Source organism: Octopus bimaculoides, chromosome 1, assembly GCF_046866305.1.
Source record: "Octopus bimaculoides isolate indiv1 chromosome 1, ASM4686630v1, whole genome shotgun sequence".
Lineage (NCBI taxonomy): Eukaryota > Metazoa > Mollusca > Cephalopoda > Octopoda > Octopodidae > Octopus > Octopus bimaculoides.
The window spans coordinates 42,078,641-42,102,739 of NC_142928.1; the positions used below are offsets into that span (position 1 = coordinate 42,078,641).

Here is a 24,099-nt window from a genome sequence, read left to right on the forward strand (position 1 = left end):
GCAAAAAAAGCACTTGTTAAGTCTTCACTCTAAGCAGTCTTGCAAAGGCCAAAGATAACGGTCCCATCCTCTTCATCATTAAATGTCCATTGTCCATGCTGGCATGGGTTTGACAGTTTGATTAGGGCTGGCAAGCCGGAAGGCTGCACCAGACACCAGTCTGTTTTGGCATGGTTTCTAAAGCTGACCACTCCGAGAGTGTAATGGGTGCTATTATGTGCCACCGGCATGGGTGCCATTTGCGTAACACCGGTATCTGTCACGACTGTGGTTTTACTTGACTTGGTGGGTCTTTTTCTCAAGCACAGCATAATGCCAAATGGACTCAGTCATTGCTTCCATGGGGCCCAATGTTCAAAGCACGGCATAATGCCAAATGGTCTCGTCCTTGCTGCCGTGAGGCTCAATGCTTGAAAGGTGCTTTTACATGCCACCGGCATGACACTGGTAGCTGCCATGACTGCAATTTTACTCGCCTTGATGGGTCTTCTCAAGCACAACATAATGCCAAAGGTCTTGATCATTGACTCTGTGAGGCCCAATACTCGAAAGGGGCTCAACCACTTTGCCTTCATGAGGCTCAGTGCTTGAAAGGTGCTTTTTATGTGTCACCTGCATGGGTGCCGGTTATGTGACACCAGCATTAGTCACAACTTCGATTTCACTTGTTTTGACAGGTATTCTCAAGCACAGCTTCGATCTGTCCAGCTCAATACTTAGATGGGCACTTAATTGACAACAGATTTCATTTTTGCTTTGTGATTGAGTGGCTAACATTAAGGAGGACATCCAACTGTAATTTAATTTTTAAAAAGCCATCCCAGCTATGCTAGTATAAAGTTAAAAAAAGTGTAAAGATATAAAGATATTTTCTGCATTAAGTAAAGCTTTTCAGAAATCTTATTGGAAAACTAACCATCAGGATCAGAATATTTTTAGAAAGTTAGTTCAATGGTTTGACAGTTTTTTTCTTAACCCAGCTCATTAATGTTATAATATCTTAAGATTCAGTTTTCTCTTCAACTCTCTTCCTGTACATCACTGACCAATTCATACAGTACATTCACTCACATATGTGCATATACATACATCAACACACACACACGCCTGTCTGCCATGTGTCAGTGAGAGAACTTTTATATGTTTGTTGATATAAACAGCAGCTAATCACTCCTCATATATTTCTCTCTTAGAAAGATGCAGGACATAAAAAATAATTTAGTTTTAGATTAACATTTCTTGAAAACCATTCATCATAGATTTGCTCACTCATGGATGATCTTAGCCAAAACAGCAACTTATCTATCACTAATATATTCAAACACCTAGTCCCATGTGAAAGGTGTCTTATCTCTCTATTCTTTAATGTTACCTACTAAAATTACCTCTGTTCTTTTGAATCTGCTAATTGTATGCTTCTATTGAAACCAAGACAATGCCTCTCATTTCTTATTCATTTGTATCAGCACCATTTAATTTAGGGTACTATAGATTACAAGTGTTAGGAATCAGCAATTCAGCTTATTGAACCAACTAGTCAGTCCACTATTGTGAAGTTGTACACATTTTATTTATATTCCACAAAAAGTGATGAGCATTATAGGGTAAGAGTAAAGTACTCTTGAGTGTAATCCCTCACTCATTTCATTTTACCTATATTATTAATGTCCATAAAAGGAATGTTGCACCATCCTGTTTTTGCTTTCTTCATAAATTTAAGGTCTAATATTTATATACAACGCTAATAAAGATAAATATTAGAAAAAGGTTAATAAATCATGTCTGTTATGTTATGTATCTTTTCAATAATTTCAATATTTTTATCATTTTAATTTTTTTTGAAAGGATTTTATCTGTTTTCTGACATAAAAGACTATACTGTAAGTATATAAATTTTTTTTATTATAACTTGTTAAAATATCTTCCGTTCTGAGTTTTACTTCTTTTTATAAATATTTTATTAATTCAATTTCAAATAAAAATTTGCTGTTATTGATGGTTTTATGTTTTTTCATATTCTTTAGTGTTGTTTTTTTTTTATTTTTGAGTATGTTTTTGAGTTTTTTGGAAAATATAATTACTAATGATTCTAATTCATCTAAAGTTGGTGATAGAAGCAAGCCATTTTTCAATCATAGAGATAATTATCCTTGTAGCCATTATGAGTGTGTGAAATAAGGTATCATGAGTTCTATGCTTGCATGTCCTGGAATTTATCCTACCATTGTGCATTAAGTGAAAAATTTCACAGATGTTTGTTTAGGATTTCTTTTATATTGTTAGTTTCAGTTTCTTTACTTAGGAGAGAAGTCTTACTGGAAATTTAATTCCTTTTGTTAATTAAGGAAAATCACTTTATTTTTAATTTAATCATCATCATTGTTTTAGCATCAACTTTTCCATATTTGCATGAGTCAGATGGAATTTGTTGAGGCAAATTTTCTACAACCAGATACCCTTCTTGTTGCCAACCCTCACCTCTTTCTAAGCAAAGTAATATTTACCTATAGTCAAAAATGTTTTCATGGAAGACTGGAAACAATGGACTTTGCTAGTATGTCAGTGACATTTATTTACAAATATCTTGTCATGTCAAGATAAGGAGAGAGAGAGAGAGAGAGAGAGAGAGAGAGAGAGAGAGAGAGAGAGGCACATACATACACACGATGGGCTTCTTTCAGTTTCTGTCTACCAAATCTACTCACAAAGCTTTAGTTGGTCCAGGGCTATAGTGGAAGACTAAGGTGCCATGTAGTGAAACTGAACCTGAAGCAACATAGTTGAGAAGAGAACTTCTTAATCACACAGCCAAGCTTGTGCCTATATTTAATTCAATTTGATTTTAAATACAATACTTATCTGTAGATTGAATAGTTTCAACATCATTACGTTTCATTAGTACAAACTAGTTAGAGATATTTTAATTATATGTCATTTGGTAAGAACAGGAAAAAAAGGTAATTGAAAGACATAGATCAATTAAACATCTGATAATACTTTGATTTTCATATACCATACTTATGTATAATGTACATCCCTAATAATAGGCAATGAAATCTTAGGAAAAAATAACTTTTGTGTATAATATACAGTGACTTTACTGTGTATAAAACACATTGACATTTTAATGTATGAAAAAACTAGAAAAGCACTCGGAGAGCTCAGACCTCTGCCAAGCAGCTCATTTCCACCCATATACACGCATGTTGAAAATAGCCGAATTTCTCAAACCAACGCCGGCAAAAACATAACCTCCTTGGTGGGGTTAAAAAAAAATAGCACAGCTATATGATTTTTTTTTAAAAAACCTTTAAAAACAGGAATCATCTGAAGCAGTTATAATACATCAATGACAATAGCAAGCTAGTTTCACCATACAACTAAAAAGAAACAACAATTACCTAAAACTTGAGTGATACACACACAACGCGAGTAAAATTACTAATAGAGAAACGAAAATAAACTTTGGAAACAGCAACGCCACCATAGGTTATGTTGAAACAATGAACGTGTTTTCAAGGGAGATAATCAAAGAACGTAACATTGTAATACTACATGTAAAGTAAATATAACAAATGAAAAATCCTTTAAGAATCCATAAAAATTCCCGGATCACTACCAAAATTTCATCATCTGTTCCTTGTGTCATTACCAACTTTTCCTGCAAGTTTCATCAAATACCGTTCACAACTTTTTGAGTTATTTTGCACACAGACGGACAGGTGGACAAACCAATGCTGAAGAAAACACTAAATTTCGGGCCTCTACTTATAGAAGACAGGATTATTATTAGTACTATTAAGGCATTAAGTTGGCAGAATCATTAGCATGTTGGATAAAATGCTCATCAGTTTTTCTTCTGACTCATTATGTTCTGAGGTCAACTTAGCTTTTCATCCTTTTGGAATCAATAAAATAAAGCACCAGTCAAGTACTGGGGGCCAATGTAATTAACTAGCCCCTTCCCCTACAATTTTAGGCCTTGTGCCGAAAGTAGAAAGATTTAATATAGCTGTTGTTATTGCAATTGTTGTCTTTATTATCATTTTGATTTTTCTTATTTTGATTGTTTCTTTAGTATTTCAGTACTATCCAGGACTCTTTTGTTAGTCTTTTTGTTCTACTAACAACTGCTAAGTAAGTATAATATTTTTTTAAAATTAATATGTTTAGTATTTCTTTATTTTGTTGTTTTCTGTCAGAAATTTTATATGAGGTTTGGTTTCTAAGTACCATTTTCCTTTTCGAAGTATGATAAAATGCTGCTATAACTTAGAATTTCTTGCTTGATGCATATTGAAAAAGAGAAAAAAGTAAAAGTTGATTGGAATAGATCAACAGGAACATTTCAAAATGTATGTTCTTTTATATTGTGTTACTGGATTTTTCACACAAAATTTTTAGCCTTAAAATGTTTTGAAGCTACAATCTAGAAATAAAGAATTTCTGACAAAAATGCTACAATAATGTAACTTATTGTTTCCTTTCCATCATTATTGTAAAACTTCATGCTTATGTTATGGCGTATGTACATATGCATCTTGTTGGATTTTTCAGAATATTTAGCATCACTAATTAGCGAGACTGCTCTGCTCCACTTGTAGCCTTTTGCACATTTATTTGTATGATTATATGCCTATGCATGTATATGTATCCTTTTTTTCTTTTACTTATTTCAGTCATTGGACTGCCATGTTGTGGTATTGCTTTGAATGCATTTAGTTGAACAAATTAACCCTAGTACTCTATTTTAAAAAAATCTGGTACTTGTTCCATCAGTTTCTTTTTCTGAAGTACTAATTTAAGGGATGTCAACAAAAGAACATCAGTTGCCAAGTGGTTGGGTTGGGGTGACACACACACACACACGCACACACACACACACACACACACACACACACACACACACACACACACACACACACACACACACACACACACACAATGGGCTTCCACATATCTTCCATCTACTAAATTTACTGACAAAGAATTGGTTGACTCAGAGCTTTAGTAGAAGACACTTACCTAAAGTACTGTACAGTAGGACTGAGCCAGAATCTATGTGGTAGCAAAGTGAGCTTTTTAATCACTTAACCATGCCTGCACCTATGTATGAATACATAAGTGCATCTAACTAAGAATATATATGTATGCATTTGTACATCTATGCATAGAAACCCATGTAATTTGTGCACTTGTGTAATTTACACAGGTGATTTCTAGGATACAATTTAAAAAAAGAAGCTTCTACTCATGTAAAATTCACACCCCAAAATTTTCAGAATTGCTGACTGGGGTAAAAGGTTTTCAAGTTAGTTGTATTTAGCATAATTTCACTTACTTATGATTAGATTTTGTGAAATTTTCATTAAATAGAAATAATTTCTGTTTAACAGGTATCACATAAAAATCTATTAAATTAAAAGTGTTTGTCTTGTTTATAGCGTTTGGTCCTACTGCATGGATTCTGAGACAAAAGCTTTTTGTTTAAGCTTTCAGTTGACTCAAGCTTTCTATGTGGAATTAGGTAGACAGAAACTGTGTGGAATCCTGTCAGTTGGACTGTATGAAAGTAGTGGGGAAAGTATTGTACCTGTAATTTAAAGAATATTTCTTATTGTATTATAGATGCTTAAATAACACAATGAATATGTCATTCATGCTTAAATGACTGGAACACTCAAAGTAAAAAGTAATGCAATATCTATTGTGTGTGTGTGTATGTCTACGTATATTGATTCATTTCACATACTTTAAATAACTGGAACAGAAATTGAAGTTAGTTTCTGAAATGTTAGATTAAATACTTAGCCAGATATATTCTAGCCATACACAGCACTTAGGTGAACTTAGCTATTTCGAATAAAGTCTTGTATTGCTACATATTATATTCTTTAGCTTGTTGTAGCTAAAGTTATGTTGTATGACATATATTTTTGCAATAGATTGGGTGAGTTTTTACAGAAATTATGTGTCTGTTAACAAGTTTATCCTCACATATGTAATGGTGAAGTAGTAGAGTTGTTGCAGCTACAGAGAAAATAAAATATCTTGGAGTATTTGTTTTGACTCTCTACAGTCTGAGTTCAAATCTTGCTGAGGTCAACCTTTCCTTTTGTACTTTTGATGTTAATAAAGTTCTAGTTCAGAGTGGCAGATTAGTAGAATTGTTTGAACAGCAACATCAAACGGGATATTTTGATATCTTGTCAAATCTGTTTTGGCTGTTTGTGTTCTGACAGCAACTCCTACAATGACATTAGTGCCAAATTTGTATCAGCCATACTTTTACTGTGGACAACATTGGTAGCATGCAGAAGCGGGTGGGGTTGCATGGGCAACTGTTAGTGCACCCATGGCCTGATCTGTACCTTGGAGAGGAATTTTCCAGATGCAAACCTATAGCCACATGGGATATAAACAGATCCTGTGTATTGTATCTGGTAATGTTTGAATATGATTTTTATCACAACTATAATAAGTAAATATAAAATGTTGTTGACTGTTTTATTTATTAGGTTGGTGCATAATTATTGCGGCTTTATTCCAACCAGCTGCCAAGCAAATGGGAAGCAGTAATTGAAGTAGATGGTGAATATGCTCTGGAATAATCATTTAAATATGTTTTTGTTAAATGTTGTTATTGTTTTTGTTGAATAAAATTTATTGAAAAAAGCTGCAATAATTATGCACCAACCTGATAATAATCAAATGCTATTTTTAACAGCCGTAATATATAACTGTCAATGATGTTTTTTGTCTGTCTTGTTCTCACAACTAGCTATCCTGATGTTATGATGCCTGCTTATAATGAATCACGTTTTTATGTTGCATTCTTTATAATCTACCTCAGTCTTGAATTATTTTTCCTCATGAACTTGGTAAGTGTATTTTAATATGTATTGCTATTAGAAGATAAAGAAAAAGAAAAAAATTTAACTATAATTTTTAGTAACATTGTCACAAATAGGATAACAAATGGCTGAAATTTAGATAAACATGATATAAATTAGTGACACCAAAAACAGGAATGGTGAAATGATTTACTCTGACAACTGATAAGAGTGACATTCAGAATATATGACTTAACTCATTAGTGCCCATGGTCTTTTTTTTAGGACCAGAAGGATAATCCATCATATTTCTGCAACACCTGTATTTTTCTGAGATATTTTTAGTTAGTCATCAAAACTAGAGTGTCTTTCAAATATTGTAATAAGATGTTTTTTATATATTCAGTATCAGATAAAGTTGTATAAAAAAAGATTTTTGGTAATAAATTAAATAAAAAAAAATTTGGACACTAATGGGTTAACGTTGAGTACAAAGAAATTACTCTAATATATGAATTCAGTTTGAGGATTAGCAGCTACTGTCTTAGTTCATGTTGGTGATGATGATCATTTTCATGAAATGAAATGGTGACAGGTGATTAGGTCTGCCAAAGCAGGTCAGTTTTACATTAACTTTGTGTCTTGATAAATGTAATTGCAGTGTGTAAATTTACATGCATAAAGAAGAAATGAAATTCATAACTGAATACTTTTTGCAAATAGTGATTTCTTTTTACTTGTTATGAAGCTTATTTTTGTTGGGTGGATTATAAATGATTGAATAACTCCCTCATTAGTATCTAACTATGTTATAAAAGGAAAGAAAAAATAAATGAACTATGGTGCAATTTCATGTTTAATTTAAATCATTTCAATTTTTAAATTTATTGATTATTCAGTACAGGAGAGGCATTGCCCATAACATTCGAAGATCTTGAATTGGTGAAATCAGAGCTGTTAATATTTAATTTGAACTTCAGTTGGTTGATTCCTATTGACATATATGTGCAAGAAAAAGATTTCAGAGGTGTGTAGTTTTGAGGAGGAATGATTGAGAAAATATTTAGTTAAGCCTCTGCAAAGTTGCAAGGACTGACATAGAAGGAATGATATGAGAAAAGTAGTGGTGGATGCATAGAGTGAACTTAGATGTGATATGTAGAGTGCTAGTTCAGAGAAACAGAAACAGTTGTAGGAATGTAACATAGAAAAGGATGTGGCCAACCTCTTTGTGATATAGTGGGATAGGAGATTCAAAGAATGCTTAGCAGAAAGCTCTATAGCTCTATGTACTTTTGCTATGTTGATGATATCAACATAGTAGCAAAAGCATCTCTCAAAGACAATATCTGTGGACCTGAACTAGAAGGTAGCACCATGGAGGGCATCCAGCAAATAGCTAACTTCATCCACCAGAATATTAAGGTTACAACAGATTACCCTAGTAAGCACTCCAACTACAGGCTACCTGTTTCAGAAACTGAATTCTCTTTGGAAATTAGAAATAACAAGCTCCAAATTCTCCATTTGCACTATGCTAAACCTATGGCTTTCAAATACCTGATCCATGGGAATACAGCAATTGTGGATGATATTAAGTTCAATATCCTAACAGCAAACTTACTAGGGTGATGAGAAATGTATGCTGCATGTGTGACCTGATGAAATTGGAGAGACACATACAGCTCTTCATCTACTGTGTTCAGTTCTCTGCGTACAACCAAAGAGACAGGATCAGGGTGTATGAAGGAAACATGACAAAATTCAAGACCATCATAGAAAATGGTACTGATGAGATTTGCCTGCTATACAGGAATAAATCATGTAATAACATAGAAAGAACTAAGAGGAAGATAGGTAAGGCCTAGCCAAAAATACCAGTGTCATGCTATCCTTGGAGGTGAACTAGCATATCATTTTAGAAAACTTTTAGGTAAACTGAATTTACAGATTAAAGTAGTTGAAAGGCCAAGAACTCCCATAAAATCCCTGATCTGTAAAACATATCCATTTAAAAAAACTCCCTGCACTGATAGGAAGTGTATAGAGTAAATCCACAGATAAACTGCAAAACTAAGAATGCAGTATAAAGTGACAGAGGATGGTGCAGAAACAGGATGATGATGTCTATTGAAGAGACGGTCCATAGTATTAAGAGAGGGCATAAGTGAACACTGGTGGGAACTCAAGGAGAAGAAAAGCTTGTCTGTTCTATACAAATGTGCCAAACTAGAACATAGGGATTCAATAGATAACATAGATGTTATGATCTTATTGACACATTGAAAAGACACAACACTCAGACAGATTATAGAGGCCACACACAATATAAAATAGACTGAAACTCAACAGAATATATGAATGGAGTTATAACATCCCCCATCTCACAACCTGACTACTGAAAACATGGGTACAAGCAGTGTAATATACAAACTCATATGTATACAGACACACACAGATATGGACACAAATGGATGTGTGGATAGGGATACATACTGTAAAAAGACAAGATGGAATAGACAGGACAAGACCAGAGAGAAGAGGAGTCACAAAGAGTAAATAGTCATTGAAGAAGTCACAGAATGTGTAATGAAAGAACTCTGACAAATAAACCAATAATAATAAAGCTAAAGTGAAGATCAGATAAACAGTGCATGTGTTTATTGGCCAAATGATCGTCCCCAAATGTAACAATATTTTATAGAATGCTTTTCTTGTTTATATGTCATTGATGGCTGTTTTTTCTCTTTGTTTAAAGCTTCTTGCTGTCGTGTATGATACATTTTCTTCATTAGAGAAAGAAAAACTGAGAAAGTTATTCTTTCACAAAAGACTTGGCTGTCGTTATGCCTTCCAGTTGCTTGTCAGTAGGCAGGTAGGTAATAGAATTTCACTTCTCACCAATTCCATCTCCGGCAAACATAAATAATACAGAATACGATAAGCTATAATATTGCCTTGAAAGGTCCATGGGTCACCATGAAATACAATGCCTTCATGTAGTACATTGACTGCATATTAGCTTGGGTCCAGCAAGAACCAGAACCATGATGTAGAATTGACTAATTAGAGTATTAGCATAGCTAAAACAGTGTATATATACTATATAGTAATACAGTAATTAGGGTTAGTAAGCAAGCAGAGTTTATTATTACCACCTATTTAAATTTTATATGAGTAGATATAGTTGACAGAATTAATCTCAGTATATTGGTTGTACTTACTGAGTTAACTTTTGTTAATCTCAGTATAGTTTCAACTGAAAGCCAGGAGCCAGAAAAGCAAGTAATGCCTATTTATAACAACACTATCTTATCATAACTCACAATAATTGTTTCTTTGAATGAAAAACTTCACATTCACAGAACACTTATCCATTTTTAAGTAAAATACATGAGATAGTATAGTTCTAACAGAAAGCATAGCTATGTGTTAAAGAAGTTTGCTTTGTAATTTAAGTGATTGTGGATTCAATCCCACTGAATGACCCCTTTGGAAAATGTTAAGTGGCAGACTTAATCTGTTGTCAGCTTCAACACTGCTGTATGAGACTCTTGGGTGCCTTTATTTGAGTTCACTTTAATGAAAATTTTCAGTCAAATCTGACAATAACTCAGTATCCTGGTATGCTGTTTCCTATTACAGCAACCTAAAGGTTGTGGTTTCTTCCTCTCTTTCTGCCATCAGTCTCTGAGGTCTTGCAAAAGTCATCAGACTACTCTTCCTCATCTGACTAAGTCATGAAGAAAGATCCCTGTTAAGGCTTTTTTGGATAATGTTCCTTGAGAGTATTGGATAAAGCACCTTTAGTGTAATGAGTAAAATATCTTGAGTGTATTGGATAATAAAAATGCCTATATAAAAATTAGCATTAGAAATTGTACTTTAAAGGAAAGACTGAAATAATACACCCCAAAAGTAGATTAAATATATACATCTCATTGTTATACATTTGTATCAGTAAAATAAAGGAATTTTCATTTCTTTCTCAGCATCCAACTACAATTCAGCTGAAACATTTTCAAGGAATGATGCAGTATTTAAGACCTAAAATGAGTATGTATTTATATATAACTTATAAAGAGGGTATATAACTTCTTAGCAGAAGTTATATACAACTTATTTATATTCTCATGTCAAATTTGCTTAATATATTTAGACTACATATGCTTGTAAATTTATATTGAAATGAAAAAAAATATGTATGTTATAATGTACTCCAATTTTTTTCTAGGCCAGAAAGATATCTACCTAACATTTAAAAGTATGAATGTATTATCAACTGGTTCATTGTCACTCGCTGAGTTTTTTACAGTGTATGGGTGCAGTAAGTTAAAATGGAAGGTGCGTAAATTTTTCTATCAATCTGTTTACAAATTCAGTGACAGATAAATAAGTCTGATGACATCATCAACATAGCACAAGTTGTGACTCTATACTCTTTTGTATAACTTTTAATTTATAACCTATTTTTTCTCATAATAGAGCATCAGAACTATCAAATTCGACAGTATGCTAAATGACTTCTCTTTTCTGATCTAAGTATGAAATCACGTGTGGGGTTGTGATACAGAATCGACACAACAAAGGAGGTGCATGGGAATAGCAAGTCTTCCACAGCATTGCATATCACCAGTCAACATGGTCTTCAGTCATCTCCTTTGTCAGATTTAACATATCATCCCAAGTCTTCTTTGGTCTCTCCCTCCCCAAAATTACTTTGAGTGCCCAGCATTTGCTTATGCAGCTGCCATCCTTCATTTGCAGCACATATCTATACCAATTCAGTCCCTTCTGTTGCACACTACAACTGATTTCTCTTATACTCAGTTTGTCTTAAGTTCACTTTATCATTCATGCATATTGAACATGGTGCAACCAGTGAAGCATGTTTGCCTCATCTTTTTCAAGCCTTTGCATATCTTTCACCCTCAAGACCTATGCCTTGCTACCACCACACAGCAGCACACTTCATATAGGAGCATCATATAGTCTGCCTTTGATCTTGAGGGATAATCCTATTGTTCCCAGCAAAGGTAATAATTCTCTGAGCTTTCTCCAACATGTTCTTATTTTAGCTACCACACTTTTGGAACATCTACCCTCATTACTAATTTGGTCACCTTAGTAGAAAAAGTTATCAACCATTTCAGGGCATTCAAGAGAATCTATATCCCAAGTGCCTGCTGCTCTTGTGTGTCTGGTGGATCTGAAGTATACCCTTTCCGTTAACCTACATTTAATGCCACTATACCTTTTGTCTATCCATTTATTACACTGAGCAGACTTTATAAAGTTTCTACTGGCTCCTTTTCTGCAGGTGAAGCACTTTTGCAAGTAGCTAATTTAAGATTTCTTGTTCTAAATATTGAAGATATAGCTTTACTGTTTTGGCCATCTGTGTACTACACATCTACACATCTACACATCTGTGTTGTCTGTTTTTAATGGTTTTATTAATATAAAACCATTAGACATGCCATGTAAAGCCTTTCCTCTCGGAAAATAGACATGCCATGTTGATCCAATGTACAAAGTCTCGTTTAGCTGTTTGGATTGAGTTTACTTTTCTGATCTAAAGTTTCCAGTTCTTACTCAGTGTGGTCCATTTCATCTAATTGCATTGTGAACCCATTTTCTTACAGCTGGTTTATAATAAGATAGTATTCATTCCCTGTAATTTTCCTTATTTTCCAACTATTATGATATTTTAAATTTAGAGAGGCTTTAATAACACACCTTTCATTATTAAAACATTTCAAGCAAATATTTGCATCATTTCAAGTCACTCGAATTATTCTAGTCACTATTTATAATTAGATGATGTTGATTTGATTGACAACATAGTCATAAGTTCATATCTGTTATTGCTTTCCTCAGCCCATCTTGTTGACTCTAGTGTTACACTTCACAAAAAATCAGTTATTGCAAGGAAGGGTATAAAGTTGTAATAGGATACACTCTAACAATATGTAAATTTGTAAAGCAAAATAACATATTAATTTGTAAATAATAATGATAATAATCCATTCTACTATAGGCATAAGGCCTGAAATTTTTGGGGTGGGGGCTAGTTGATTACATTGACCCCAGTGTGTAATTGGTACTTATTTCATTGATCCCAAAAGGATGAAAAGCAAAGTTGGAATTTAAACTCAGAATGTAAGGACAGATGAAATGCTGCTAAGCATTTTGCCTGGTGTGTTAATGATTCTTCCAGTCACTGCCTTAATGATAATAATAATCATCATCATCATCATCGTTTAACGTCCGCCTTCCATGCTAGCATAGGTTGGACGATTTGACTGAGGACTGGTGAAACTGGATGGTCACACCAGGCTCCAATCTAATTTGGCAGAGTTTCTACAGCTGGATACCCTTCCTAACGCCAACCACTCAGAGAGTGTAGTGGGTGCTTTTACGTGTCACCCGCACAAAAACGGCCACGCTCGAAATGGTGTCTTTTATGTGCCACCCGCACAAGAGCCAGTCCAGGGGAACTGGCAACGATCTCGCTCGAAAACCCTACAAAGGTCAGTCAGGCGGTATATATATATATATATATATATATGTCTGTATGTATTGTCGTCATCGTTTAACGTCCGCTTTCCATGCTAGCATGGGTTGGACAATTTGACTGAGGACTAGTGAAACCAGATGGCTACACCAGGCTCCAATCTGATTTGGCAGTGTTTCTACAGCTGGATGCCCTTCCTAAAGCCAACCACTCAGAGAGTGTAGTGGGTGCTTTTACGTGTCACCCGCACGAAGGCCAGTCAGGCGGTACTGGCAAAGGCCACGCTCATCTCGCTCGAGAAACCACGTGTCACCTGCACAAGAGCCAGCCCAGGGGCACCAGCAACGATCCCGCTCGAAAAATCCCAGAACCCCGCACAAGAGCCAGCCCAGGGGCACCGGCAACGATCCTGCTCGGAAGATTTCATGTGTCGCCCGCACATGAGCCAATCCAGGGGCACTGGCAACGATCCCACTCGAAAGACTTCATGTGTCGCCCGCACATGAGCCAGTCCAGGGGCACTGGCAACGATCAGGCTCGAAAAATTTCATGTGTCGCCCACACATCAGCCAGTCCAGGGGCACTGGCAACGACCCTGCTCGAAAAAATTTCATGTGTCACCCGCACATGAGCCAGTCCAGGGGCATCAGCAACGATCTCGCTCGAAAAAGCCTCATGTGTCACCCGCACAAGAGCCAGTCCAGAGGCACTGGCAACGATCCCGCTCGAAAAATTTCATGTGTCGCCCGCACATGAGCCAGTCCGGGGGCACCGGCAACGACCTCGCTCAAAAAACCTCATGTGTCACCCGCAAGCCGGCCCAGGGGCACTGGCAACGATCTCGCTGTCACCCGCAAGCCGGCCCAGGGGCACTGGCAACGATCCCACTCGAAAGACTTCATGTGTCGCCCGCACACGAGCCAGTCCAAGGGCACTGGCAACGATCCCGCTCGAAAAATTTCATGTGTCGCCCACACATGAGCCAGTCCAGGGGCACTGGCAACGACCCTGCTCGAAAAAATTTCATGTGTCACCCGCACATGAGCCAGTCCAGGGGCACCAGCAACGATCTCGCTCGAAAAAGCCTCATGTGTCACCCGCACATGAGCCAGTCCAGAGGCACTGGCAACGATCCTGCTCGAAAGATTTCATGTGTCACCCGCACATGAGCCAGTCTGGGGGCACCGGCAATGACCTCGCTCAAAAAACCTCATGTGTCACCCGCAAGCCGGCCCAGGGGCACCGGCAACGATCTCGCTGTCACCCGCAAGCCGGCCCAGGGGCACTGGCAACGATCCCACTCGAAAGACTTCATGTGTCGCCCGCACATGAGCCAGTCCAAGGGCACTGGCAACGATCCCGCTCGAAAAATTTCATGTGTCGCCCACACATGAGCCAGTCCAGGGGCACTGGCAACGACCCTGCTCGAAAAAATTTCATGTGTCACCCGCACATGAGCCAGTCCAGGGGCACCAGCAACGATCTCGCTCGAAAAAGCCTCATGTGTCGCCCGCACATGAGCCAGTCCAGGGGCACTGGCATCGATCCCGCTCAAAAGATTTCATGTGTCTCCCACACATGAGCCAGTCCATGGGCACTGGCAACGATCCCGCTCGAAACATTTCAAATAATAATAATAATAATAGCAATAAAAATGATAAATGGATAAAATAAATCTTTAGTTCAATTTGAGCTGTAAGGCATAAAATGGTGCTCATTCAGTTTCCAGTTTACAGTGCAAATATTTAGTTGAGTGAGCTCCTTGAAACTTAACAACATGAATCAGTAATGAAACATTAATAAAAGCGAATTTGCTGTTTATATGTATATTTCAGCCTAAAAATGTATCAACTATTTGGTCAGAAGATTTCAGATATCCTTTTAATTTGATTTTTCGAGGTAAATACTTTTTACAGATTTCATAAAGTTCTTAAAAGTCAGATTTGCCTTTGAATCCTTTTCTTACTTTTTTTTTTGTTTTAGTGTTGAACATTTTATATTTCTACATTATGGTTTTAATAATGGTTCTTTTTGCAATAAATACAGTAACATAATCTTTACAACAATAGGCATAAAGCCTGAAATTTTTGGGGAAAGAATTTGTCAATTACATTGACCCCCTAGTGCTCAACATTTTATCAACCCCAAAGAGATGAAAGGCAAAGTCAACCTTCATGGAATTTGAACTCAGAACAATGTAAAGCCAGAAGAAATGCTACTAAGCATTTTGTCTGGCATACTAATAATTCTGCCAGCCCTCCACTTTGATACAGTAACTTGATAGAGAAATCACTTAAATTTAGTCTATTAATATAATTCCATTCACATTTGGGGCATTTTACACTTCTAATACTTATCTGCCACTTTATTTTATCAATCTCATATAAAATGCACTTTTGACCTTGGTATGGTTTAAACTCAGAATGTAAAAGGCTCTAACTAAATATTGCAAAATATTTTTCCAATCCCAATGATTACTGTATCTTTATATATATATTGTTTTAAACTACATTACATTTCTTTTTCTTTTTACAGTTTTGTATCGTATAGTTACTCACAAGTGTTTTGAATACTATATATGTAAGTTGATTTCTCTTTCTATACTAATTCAACAAAGCTGCTTTAATAAATTGTGTTGTAATTGTACAAAAGAAATAGGAGTGACTATGAACCCTCTTTACCCATTGGCACATTTTTTCAAAGTTTTCATATTCATGTAGAATATCAAGAGCAAGCAAATGTGTTAATAGAAAATTTGTCTAAGTTATACTCATGAAACTGTATAAGTTTCATACAAAGTATTAATCAACTCAAGGTGCTTTGCAGTAGGATTGAACCCAGAGCCACACGATTATAAAGTAAACATTCTAATCTTACAACCATGCCTGCTCTTATATTACCAATGATTCTTTTTCATTAAAATCCACATCTTATTGGAGCAGCTACACTACTTCATTCACTAGGATTATAGGTTTGAGCCAAGCCATATGAACTTTTCTCTGATAAGAAAAAAAAAAGAAAAAAAAAAGGATGTAATACAGCTGTAGTTTTTCTCTTACAATACACCTGGCCTTGTACTTGTATCAGAAATCATTTCCCTTGACTTTCAAAACTCATAAATCCTTAAGCTAGAAGGTACGTATTTTATTCAAAGATTACACTGAACATGCATACTCTTCGTGAATATGAAGTGTCCATTAGTAGATTTCATTGGTTATGGGTTCAATATAACTAGATTGTTTTGATGAGGTGCAAATGGAGAGAGTGTTGTTAATTAAATATATTTCAGTAAATTATTGGTAATTAATACATTCTGAAATGAACAGCAATTTGCATATCTTACTTATGGAAAACCACAATACTACAGTATTCATCTTGTGAAAGCATCTTGTATAGATGTATAGCACTAAAAGCATAGAAGTATCAGTAGCTAATGAAAAGTGAACTATAGTGACAGTGGACTTGCTAGATTACGGGAGAGTAATTCTACTGCACAAAAGGTTTTTTAAAGTTTGGTTTGGCAAGGTTTTCCATACTTCACTTATTAATTTACTGAATTTCATTCAAGAGATTTGTTTTTGTATTTTATAGATTTGACAATAGCATCAAACTTTACCTGGATTGTTATTGAAACTGTACAGATGTCAGGTATGTGATATTTCCCCAGTATTGTTTTCTTTTAAATCTATTTCTCTGTTTTATGCATGGGTTGGTGATATATTTGCCATAACAATTGTTTTTACAATTGCATGTCTTTCCTATCACTAATGATTATGCAGTGATAGTAGAGGCTTCTTTTTTTTTACTTATTACAATCAGGTAACTTTGAGCTTTCTCAGAAGCACATTTGAGTGTATGACTGTAATCCAGCTTTTTAACCTCCATAGCATCTTATGTCTTACTAGCCTTCATCTTTCTGGGGATATAAAATGAAGTATCAAATACTGAGGTCAATATAATTGGTTGTTCTTTCCCCCAAATTACTGGTCTTATGCCTCTGCAGGAAATGAATATTTTGGGCTCCTACATATTTTTATCCTGTTTAAAAGTACTGACCAAACATAGCTGGTTCAAAGTTCTAATTATTGTGTGTAACTTCCAATAATGATGAATCAACAAACACAGTAAAGCTAATGTTTGTTTTCAGTACTTAATGCTTCACCATATGAGTTTTTAGAGGAAAGAGATAGTTAAAGCAATAGGGTACGAGTCAACTAATTGAAAGGTAACCTTGTTTAGTATATCAGCAATACTGTAAGGTGTGAGTAATTTTTGGGTTTCTAATGCTGAGACCAATTCAATCTGTTGAAAAAACTACTTTTGAGAGATGGTTTGAAGAGTCTAATCTCTCTAGAACTAAGTATAAAGAGCACTCAGAGAGCGCAAACCTCCGCCAAGGCAACACCAACATCCTCTCAATGATTAGCTGGAGATGATTTTTAAGATGAGGATATCTGAAATAAATTTGACAGCTCTAATGAATGAGAATACTAAAAATGAACCTGACTGCTATCAAAAATTCGGAAAAAATAATCCAGAATCCTTGTCCGGTACCAAGTTGATTCCACAATCTAATCAGTTCTTGCCAGTCACGAGGCCAAACATCCCTGAAAGTTTCATCTGAATTCATCCAACAGTTCTTGAGATAACTTGTCCATGGACAAACTAGCAAACAAACACGACTGAAAACAATACCTCCACTATGGCGAAGGTAATAATGAAGGAAATGATATATAGTTATAGTAATATTTCTATGCTACTCTGTCTGTTGGAATAGATTTTTCTCTTTTATCTTTTACTTGATTCAGTCATCGGACTGCGACCATACTGGGGCACTGTCTTCAAGGGCTTTAGTCGAATGAATTGACCCCAGTACTTCTTTTAAAGCCTGGTACTTATCCTATTGCCAAACTTTTAGGTTATGGGGATGTAATCAAAGCAACACCTGTTGTCAAGTGATCGTGGAGGACAAACACACACACACACACACACATATTTGTATATAGCTATATAAATACAGAGTAAAAATTATTAATGATTAATATCAGTGGTTAGCATGCATAATAAAACTCAGAAGACATAAATATTTTTATAATATAATAGTGTATAAGAGTTTATATACAGAGAGGAGACCACCATGGGGATTCCTTACATGCTAGAAAGGGCTGTCAAAACCCAAACCATCACTTTCGTGGTTTGGGTTTTGATTGCTCTTTCTAGCATATAAGGAATGCACATGGTGGTCTCCTCTCCATGTATAAACTCTTATACACTATTATATTATAAAAAATCACACATATATATATATATTTAGTTTCAGTCTACCAATACACTCACAAGGTTTTAGTTGGCCTGGGGCTGTTGTAGAAGACACTTACTTAAGGTGTCACACAGTGGGACTGAACCTGAAACTATGTAGTTAGGAAGCAAATTTCTTACTACTCAGGCACTCATGTGCCAAGTCTCAATATTATTTGCTATACTATTTACATAAGGCAATAGTAATGTTGGTGATAATGATAGCAGTCTTTATAATCGCCATCTTTATCATTAGAATACATTCAAATTTGTGATGTTTGTTTAGGTTGTCCATTTATTTTTATATTGTTTTGTACCTGTGTGTGTGTGTCTGCTCATCATCACCATTATCAAAAGATCAATAAATATGTACCTGGTATCTAATTTCCAAGGATTAACTTAATCTACCATGCACCTTCCATTAAAGACTTATGGCATTGTGCCAATGTATGCATTTTTTCCTTCCTTTGTAATTAATGTATGTTTTGTTTGTCTCTGTCATTGTACTTTGCTGTATATATTTAAGCTGCCCTTGTAGTAAAATAAAGAAATTATCAAAGAGTATTGTAGTTTTCTTGAAGCATTGCAGAATATAAAAATTAGTGATTTGGGAAGTTATGATAATTCAATTAGGAATAGATTAAATACAAATAAGAACAATGATTAAACTTTATCTTAAAAAACATAACAATCCCAGTATTTAAGGTAAAAATGCACCTAGGCATGCTGTAGGTAATGATGTGAAGACATGTGCTGAGGCTGCAACCTCTCCAGCAATTCCTTTACAGTGAACAGATGTCAGATAAGTATTTCCATAGCTCCTTCTTCTGATTGAGCTGCAGTCTTAGGTAAGGCAAAGACCAAGACAAGGTGATTGGCATCTGGAATGTCATCAAGCATTCAAGTTATTTACTAGTCAGGCAATGTGGTCAGTGGAAGTTCCACATTGGTCTTCTATAGAGGGTTAGTAGCACACAAGAGTGATGGTGTTCATGGGAAAACACCGAGTGTTGATGATCAGCTGGCTGGTCTGTTCTGGAGAATTTTCGGGTCTGGGCCCATAGATAATTTTCGGGTCTGGGCCCATAGAAATCCCTGGCTAGGGAGTACCACCAGGGACCATTGCCAGTTTGAGATAAACTCTCCAAACATAGAAGTGCATCAGCTGGTCTACCCAAAATGCATGCAGAGCAATGAAACTGTTCTGCATGCACTTGTCCATTGCGCAAACATTGTGGAGTTATGTCGAACGCCTGTTGTTATGTACAAGATAACTCTAGCTATCAGTGCTGAATCCATTGTGAAGATCATTCTGCTACCTTCTTTTGGCCAGAAAGGACAGACTGTCTTTATCCATCTGGTGGCCTTAGTGAAAGTGATTGTGTGGTAGGTCAGTTTGAAAGGGCTGAAGATAAACACCTTCCCATTGGCCAAGCCCTCCTCATCTGTTTGGAGTTTCGCTTGAAAAAAAAACAAACGAGCATGTGCCTGTAGACTGGACAACAGAAAGGCACTTGCCTTAATAGTGAGGGTGACTGTTGTTTTGTGGGGTTCTCCATAAGTAACCTTCAGGAGAATCCCTCATTAAGAGAATTATTCATTAAAAAAAGTTTGGAATCTGTTGTTTTTTTTCTTTCTGATATCCTCCTTTTTACATGCTCTTTCATGTAATCCTATGCTGTAACATATTGTGCCTTCCCCAATGTTTTTTGTGAATCCTTAGTGGTTAATAAAGAGCTTATTATTATTTTTATTATAACAGTTCAACACATAAGTGTGAAGAAATATGACTTCACAGCTACAGGAGTAACTGTATTCTTTATTTATAGTAAGTATATTTCAGTTTATTACAATAATTTTGTGATGTTTCTGTTTCATCTTAGTATACAAAAATCTTGCATATGACTATTATTCAAACGATTAACATTCTAAGGTGCATAAACTTACATTTTGGTTTCATGCTTTGGTAAATTTGTGTCTACAAATTTACACACTCGAGTGTTTTGTTGTGCTTTGTAATCTTCAATTTTTGTTATGGTGCGTATATAACAACATACACACTCTCTTCTCTCCTTATTCATTCCCTCTTTCTCTCATTTTATCCATTCTCTTTTTCTCTTGCCTTTCTCTCTCTCCTTTTGTTCCCTCTCATTGCCTACAGTATAATATAAAGTGACTAATGACTGAAACAATTGTGATATTCCAGTGAGAGCAAAGAAGCCTGATCTAATTTTTTCTATGTAAAGTTTCAGGAGGGAAGAATGGACTGTGTTCTTGGCTTTCATGAGTCTTCATATGGATGTCATTTTATTTAAATGTTAACATAAAATTTATGTCCGAGTAGATGTTACTTTAGTTCTATTATAGTTGTTTGAGTCCATTATGAATTGTTAGCTCCATTATAGTTCTTGTGCTTTCATTCCAGTGTAAGTTCATCCTAGTTTTTATGTATGTCTACACAGTGTAATTTCCACTGTTGTTAAGTTCATATCAGCTCTGAATAAGCACACCTATGATCAAAGATTTTCCAGCTGAGATGATCCTGTTTCTTTTTAAGCATAGTGTCTTAGACTACATTAGCCAATATGCCATTCCGTTTATAAGATAACAATGTGTGATTTGAGAAAGATTTGGCTGTTACTTCCAGCAGGTTAGCTCATTGCACTTAGAGTTTATTACCATTGATATACTTGAAAAAAAAAATTGTACACTTCAAATTTTAGCAATAAATGTATTTCCTATTATAAATGTTACACTGAATTTCAAATATGTTAACATGTCAATATATGATAGAGAAATAAGGGTTGTTAAACCAAAATTCTGCAGAGTCTGGTGAGCAGCGATGTTCAATGTTTCTAAGAGATATTTAAAATAAATGATGTAAGTAGGAATTTGGATAACACTTGGGCAAACTCATGATTGTTAATAGGAGAATGGCATGAAGAGTTTATGTGAGACAAGAAGGATTTGGGGGAGGGCAGGGCAGGTTGTGATTAGTTTAGATACATTGAAGTAAGTAAAACAAATTATTGAGAGCTTAGAGTAGCTGTCAACATTGGAATGATTGGAGTCTCTCATTAGTATATATTAGCATTGTTGTTCCTCTGGTTGTTAATAATTGGCAGTGACATGTAATAGTTTATCAGTGACAGCTGTAATACTTGATGACTGGATATGGATGAGTGTGATGACCTATGATTTGTCATCAATGGCTGATGTGTAGCCTTGAATGATGGTAGTGATTGATAATTGTACAAGGGTAGCTGTGGTGGCTAGTGATTTGGCATAAAGGCAAAAATATGCAGCAGAAATAGCTTTGTACTAGTTGGAAGAGGATTTTCAACTTACATTAGAATCTGTTCTTTTCAACTTACTAATTGACCAGTGATGGCTGTGTTTGCAGACTATTGCACAAAGATGAGTGAGAGCTGTTGGCAGATTATTGGCTATGGGTGACTGTGGTGACTGAAAATTGGTTATACACAAATGTGATGGCTAATGATTGGCCAAAGATGAGTAACAATTAGTTTGTGGTGGCTGAAGATGAGGTCTGAATGCTGTAGGAATTGCGTTGTGTCAAAGAGAAAAGGATATTTTTGACCTACATTAGAATTTGCTCTTGTCTTAATAACTGACCAAAGTCTCAAATGTTTTGTGTTTCTTTTACAGTATATGTCATTGAAGCATGTCTGAAAATTCTTGGTAAAGGACCAAGAGAATATTTTACAACTGGTTGGGATCTGTAAGTTAAACAATTTATATTATATATATACTGGTTTCTTGTTAAGTTTTTCCTAAATCAGCTATATATAATGGAAGTTATATTTCTTACACATTTTTGTAGAAATCCAAGTCAGTAAATCTATTGTATTTATTATTTTGTTCTTGGTTTTTTACACTAAAATAACTGTAGGTGATTGTAGTCTCACATTTCTGTTCAGATCTTCATGTAGTAACTCTACCTTTATTCAGAAATAATATTTGTCTAAGCAAGAATTGAAACTTCTCTGCTTACCCATAAAATCGGACATTTAAGTGATTCAGTGATAGATTGCCGTCTGATAGATTCACTAGTTCTATAGTGGTTTTCTGTTTTGCTATTGAATACTTTCTAATTAGTAGTCTCTCATTTTCTATCGCTTAAACATATTACAAGGTGTTGTAGGAGTTACTGTTTGTTCCTAGTTTTCTGTTTTCCAATGTAGTGTTTGTCTTTCAGATAATGCCTGTATATTCTGTAATAAGTTAGTGAAAAGAGGAGAGGCAGGGCACATGCCCTATGCAGGTTCTTCTACATCGAGAGCTTGTTGTTAATGTTCATCTTTAACATGTATGGGTCAATGTTTTCAGGAAAAATATGAGTGGGAGGGGAATTCCAGAAGTTTGCAGTTTTGAGAGGATGGGATATGTGAAGTGTTTAGTGTTGTGTCTGGGGGAGTGAAACACAGAAAGGGTGATATGAGGGGAAGAAAGAATGAGTAAGTTTGGTTGGAGAGAGTATGTAAATAATTAGTTAAGAGGAGCAGAGGCCATCCTAGTTATTAGTGGATGTGTGTTGGTGAGTACATCGTTGCCTGTCAGTCAGATGACCATTTAGGCTCCAATGTAGATCTTATTCAGACTTTATAGAATGTCAGCAACTGATCAGAGCTGTGTGTAGAATGCTAAGGACGTATCCTTAGCATTATACACACAAGAAGTTTCATCTGCATAGGAGTATGTGTTGTTAGAGAGGAGTAGGTGTTGTATGGAAAGAAGAGTGTAGGAAACATAACCAAACCTAGTGGGTATACCAGAGTTTATATAAAGTGAGTTGGAGAGGATCTTACTGGTACATACTGCAGTGGTGTAATCTGATAGGAATCTTCTGATTCAAGAAATAAAAGACACATGTTAATTGAAAGAGAGCAGCTTAGCTGTTGTTCTCTAAAGAGAGTAAGAGACTCAAGGTAGATTACAAAAGAAAAATTAAGCCAATTCTTTTCACAAAATTCAACAAAAGTTTGCCCAATATAGAAATTTGTCAACAATGGAAAACCAAAAGATGGCACCAAAAATTTCAGTTTGGTGGTTGAGGATGCAGTTGAGACAACCAGCCTCAAATGGTACTATATGATGACTATGTAAGACTGGAGAAGTGGAGTTTGGGAAGTGGATTTGTTGACTGTGTGTAGTGTAGTGCTGGAAGTATGGGAAGTAGACATGTGATTTTTACCGCAGGTCTTTTAACAGAGATGCAGTCATGTATAGAATTAGGTAGGGGTAGCCATTTCCCACCACCACACACCATAGGGGTTGTGGCAATATTTCATCAAATTAAGATGGATTTAAACTTTTTAAATTTGCCCAACATCATAGCAAAGAATTATATGAATGTAAAGTCTATTTTGACTTATTAATCAAGCAACTTTGCTAAAAAGAATTTCATTAATATTTAAATTTTTGTTGTTG

The 24,099-nt window shown here is 35.5% G+C and overlaps 1 protein-coding gene across 3 annotated transcripts in view; it reads left to right on the forward strand.

The window, feature by feature from the left end:
- The window catches only part of LOC106869134 (two pore channel protein 1), an 87,246-nt gene that overhangs the window by 42,823 nt on the left and 20,324 nt on the right, over positions 1–24,099 (forward strand). For all 3 annotated transcript variants that reach the window (XM_089350747.1, XM_089350754.1, XM_089350760.1), the window contains 11 exons: positions 1,846–1,880; positions 4,079–4,137; positions 6,782–6,881; positions 9,592–9,708; positions 10,826–10,889; positions 11,068–11,177; positions 15,186–15,249; positions 15,886–15,930; positions 16,942–16,998; positions 20,411–20,476; positions 22,318–22,390. In XM_089350747.1, coding sequence (XP_089206873.1) covers positions 1,846–1,880; positions 4,079–4,137; positions 6,782–6,881; positions 9,592–9,708; positions 10,826–10,889; positions 11,068–11,177; positions 15,186–15,249; positions 15,886–15,930; positions 16,942–16,998; positions 20,411–20,476; positions 22,318–22,390 — 790 coding nt within the window. The remainder of the gene's footprint in view (positions 1–1,845; positions 1,881–4,078; positions 4,138–6,781; positions 6,882–9,591; positions 9,709–10,825; positions 10,890–11,067; positions 11,178–15,185; positions 15,250–15,885; positions 15,931–16,941; positions 16,999–20,410; positions 20,477–22,317; positions 22,391–24,099) is intronic.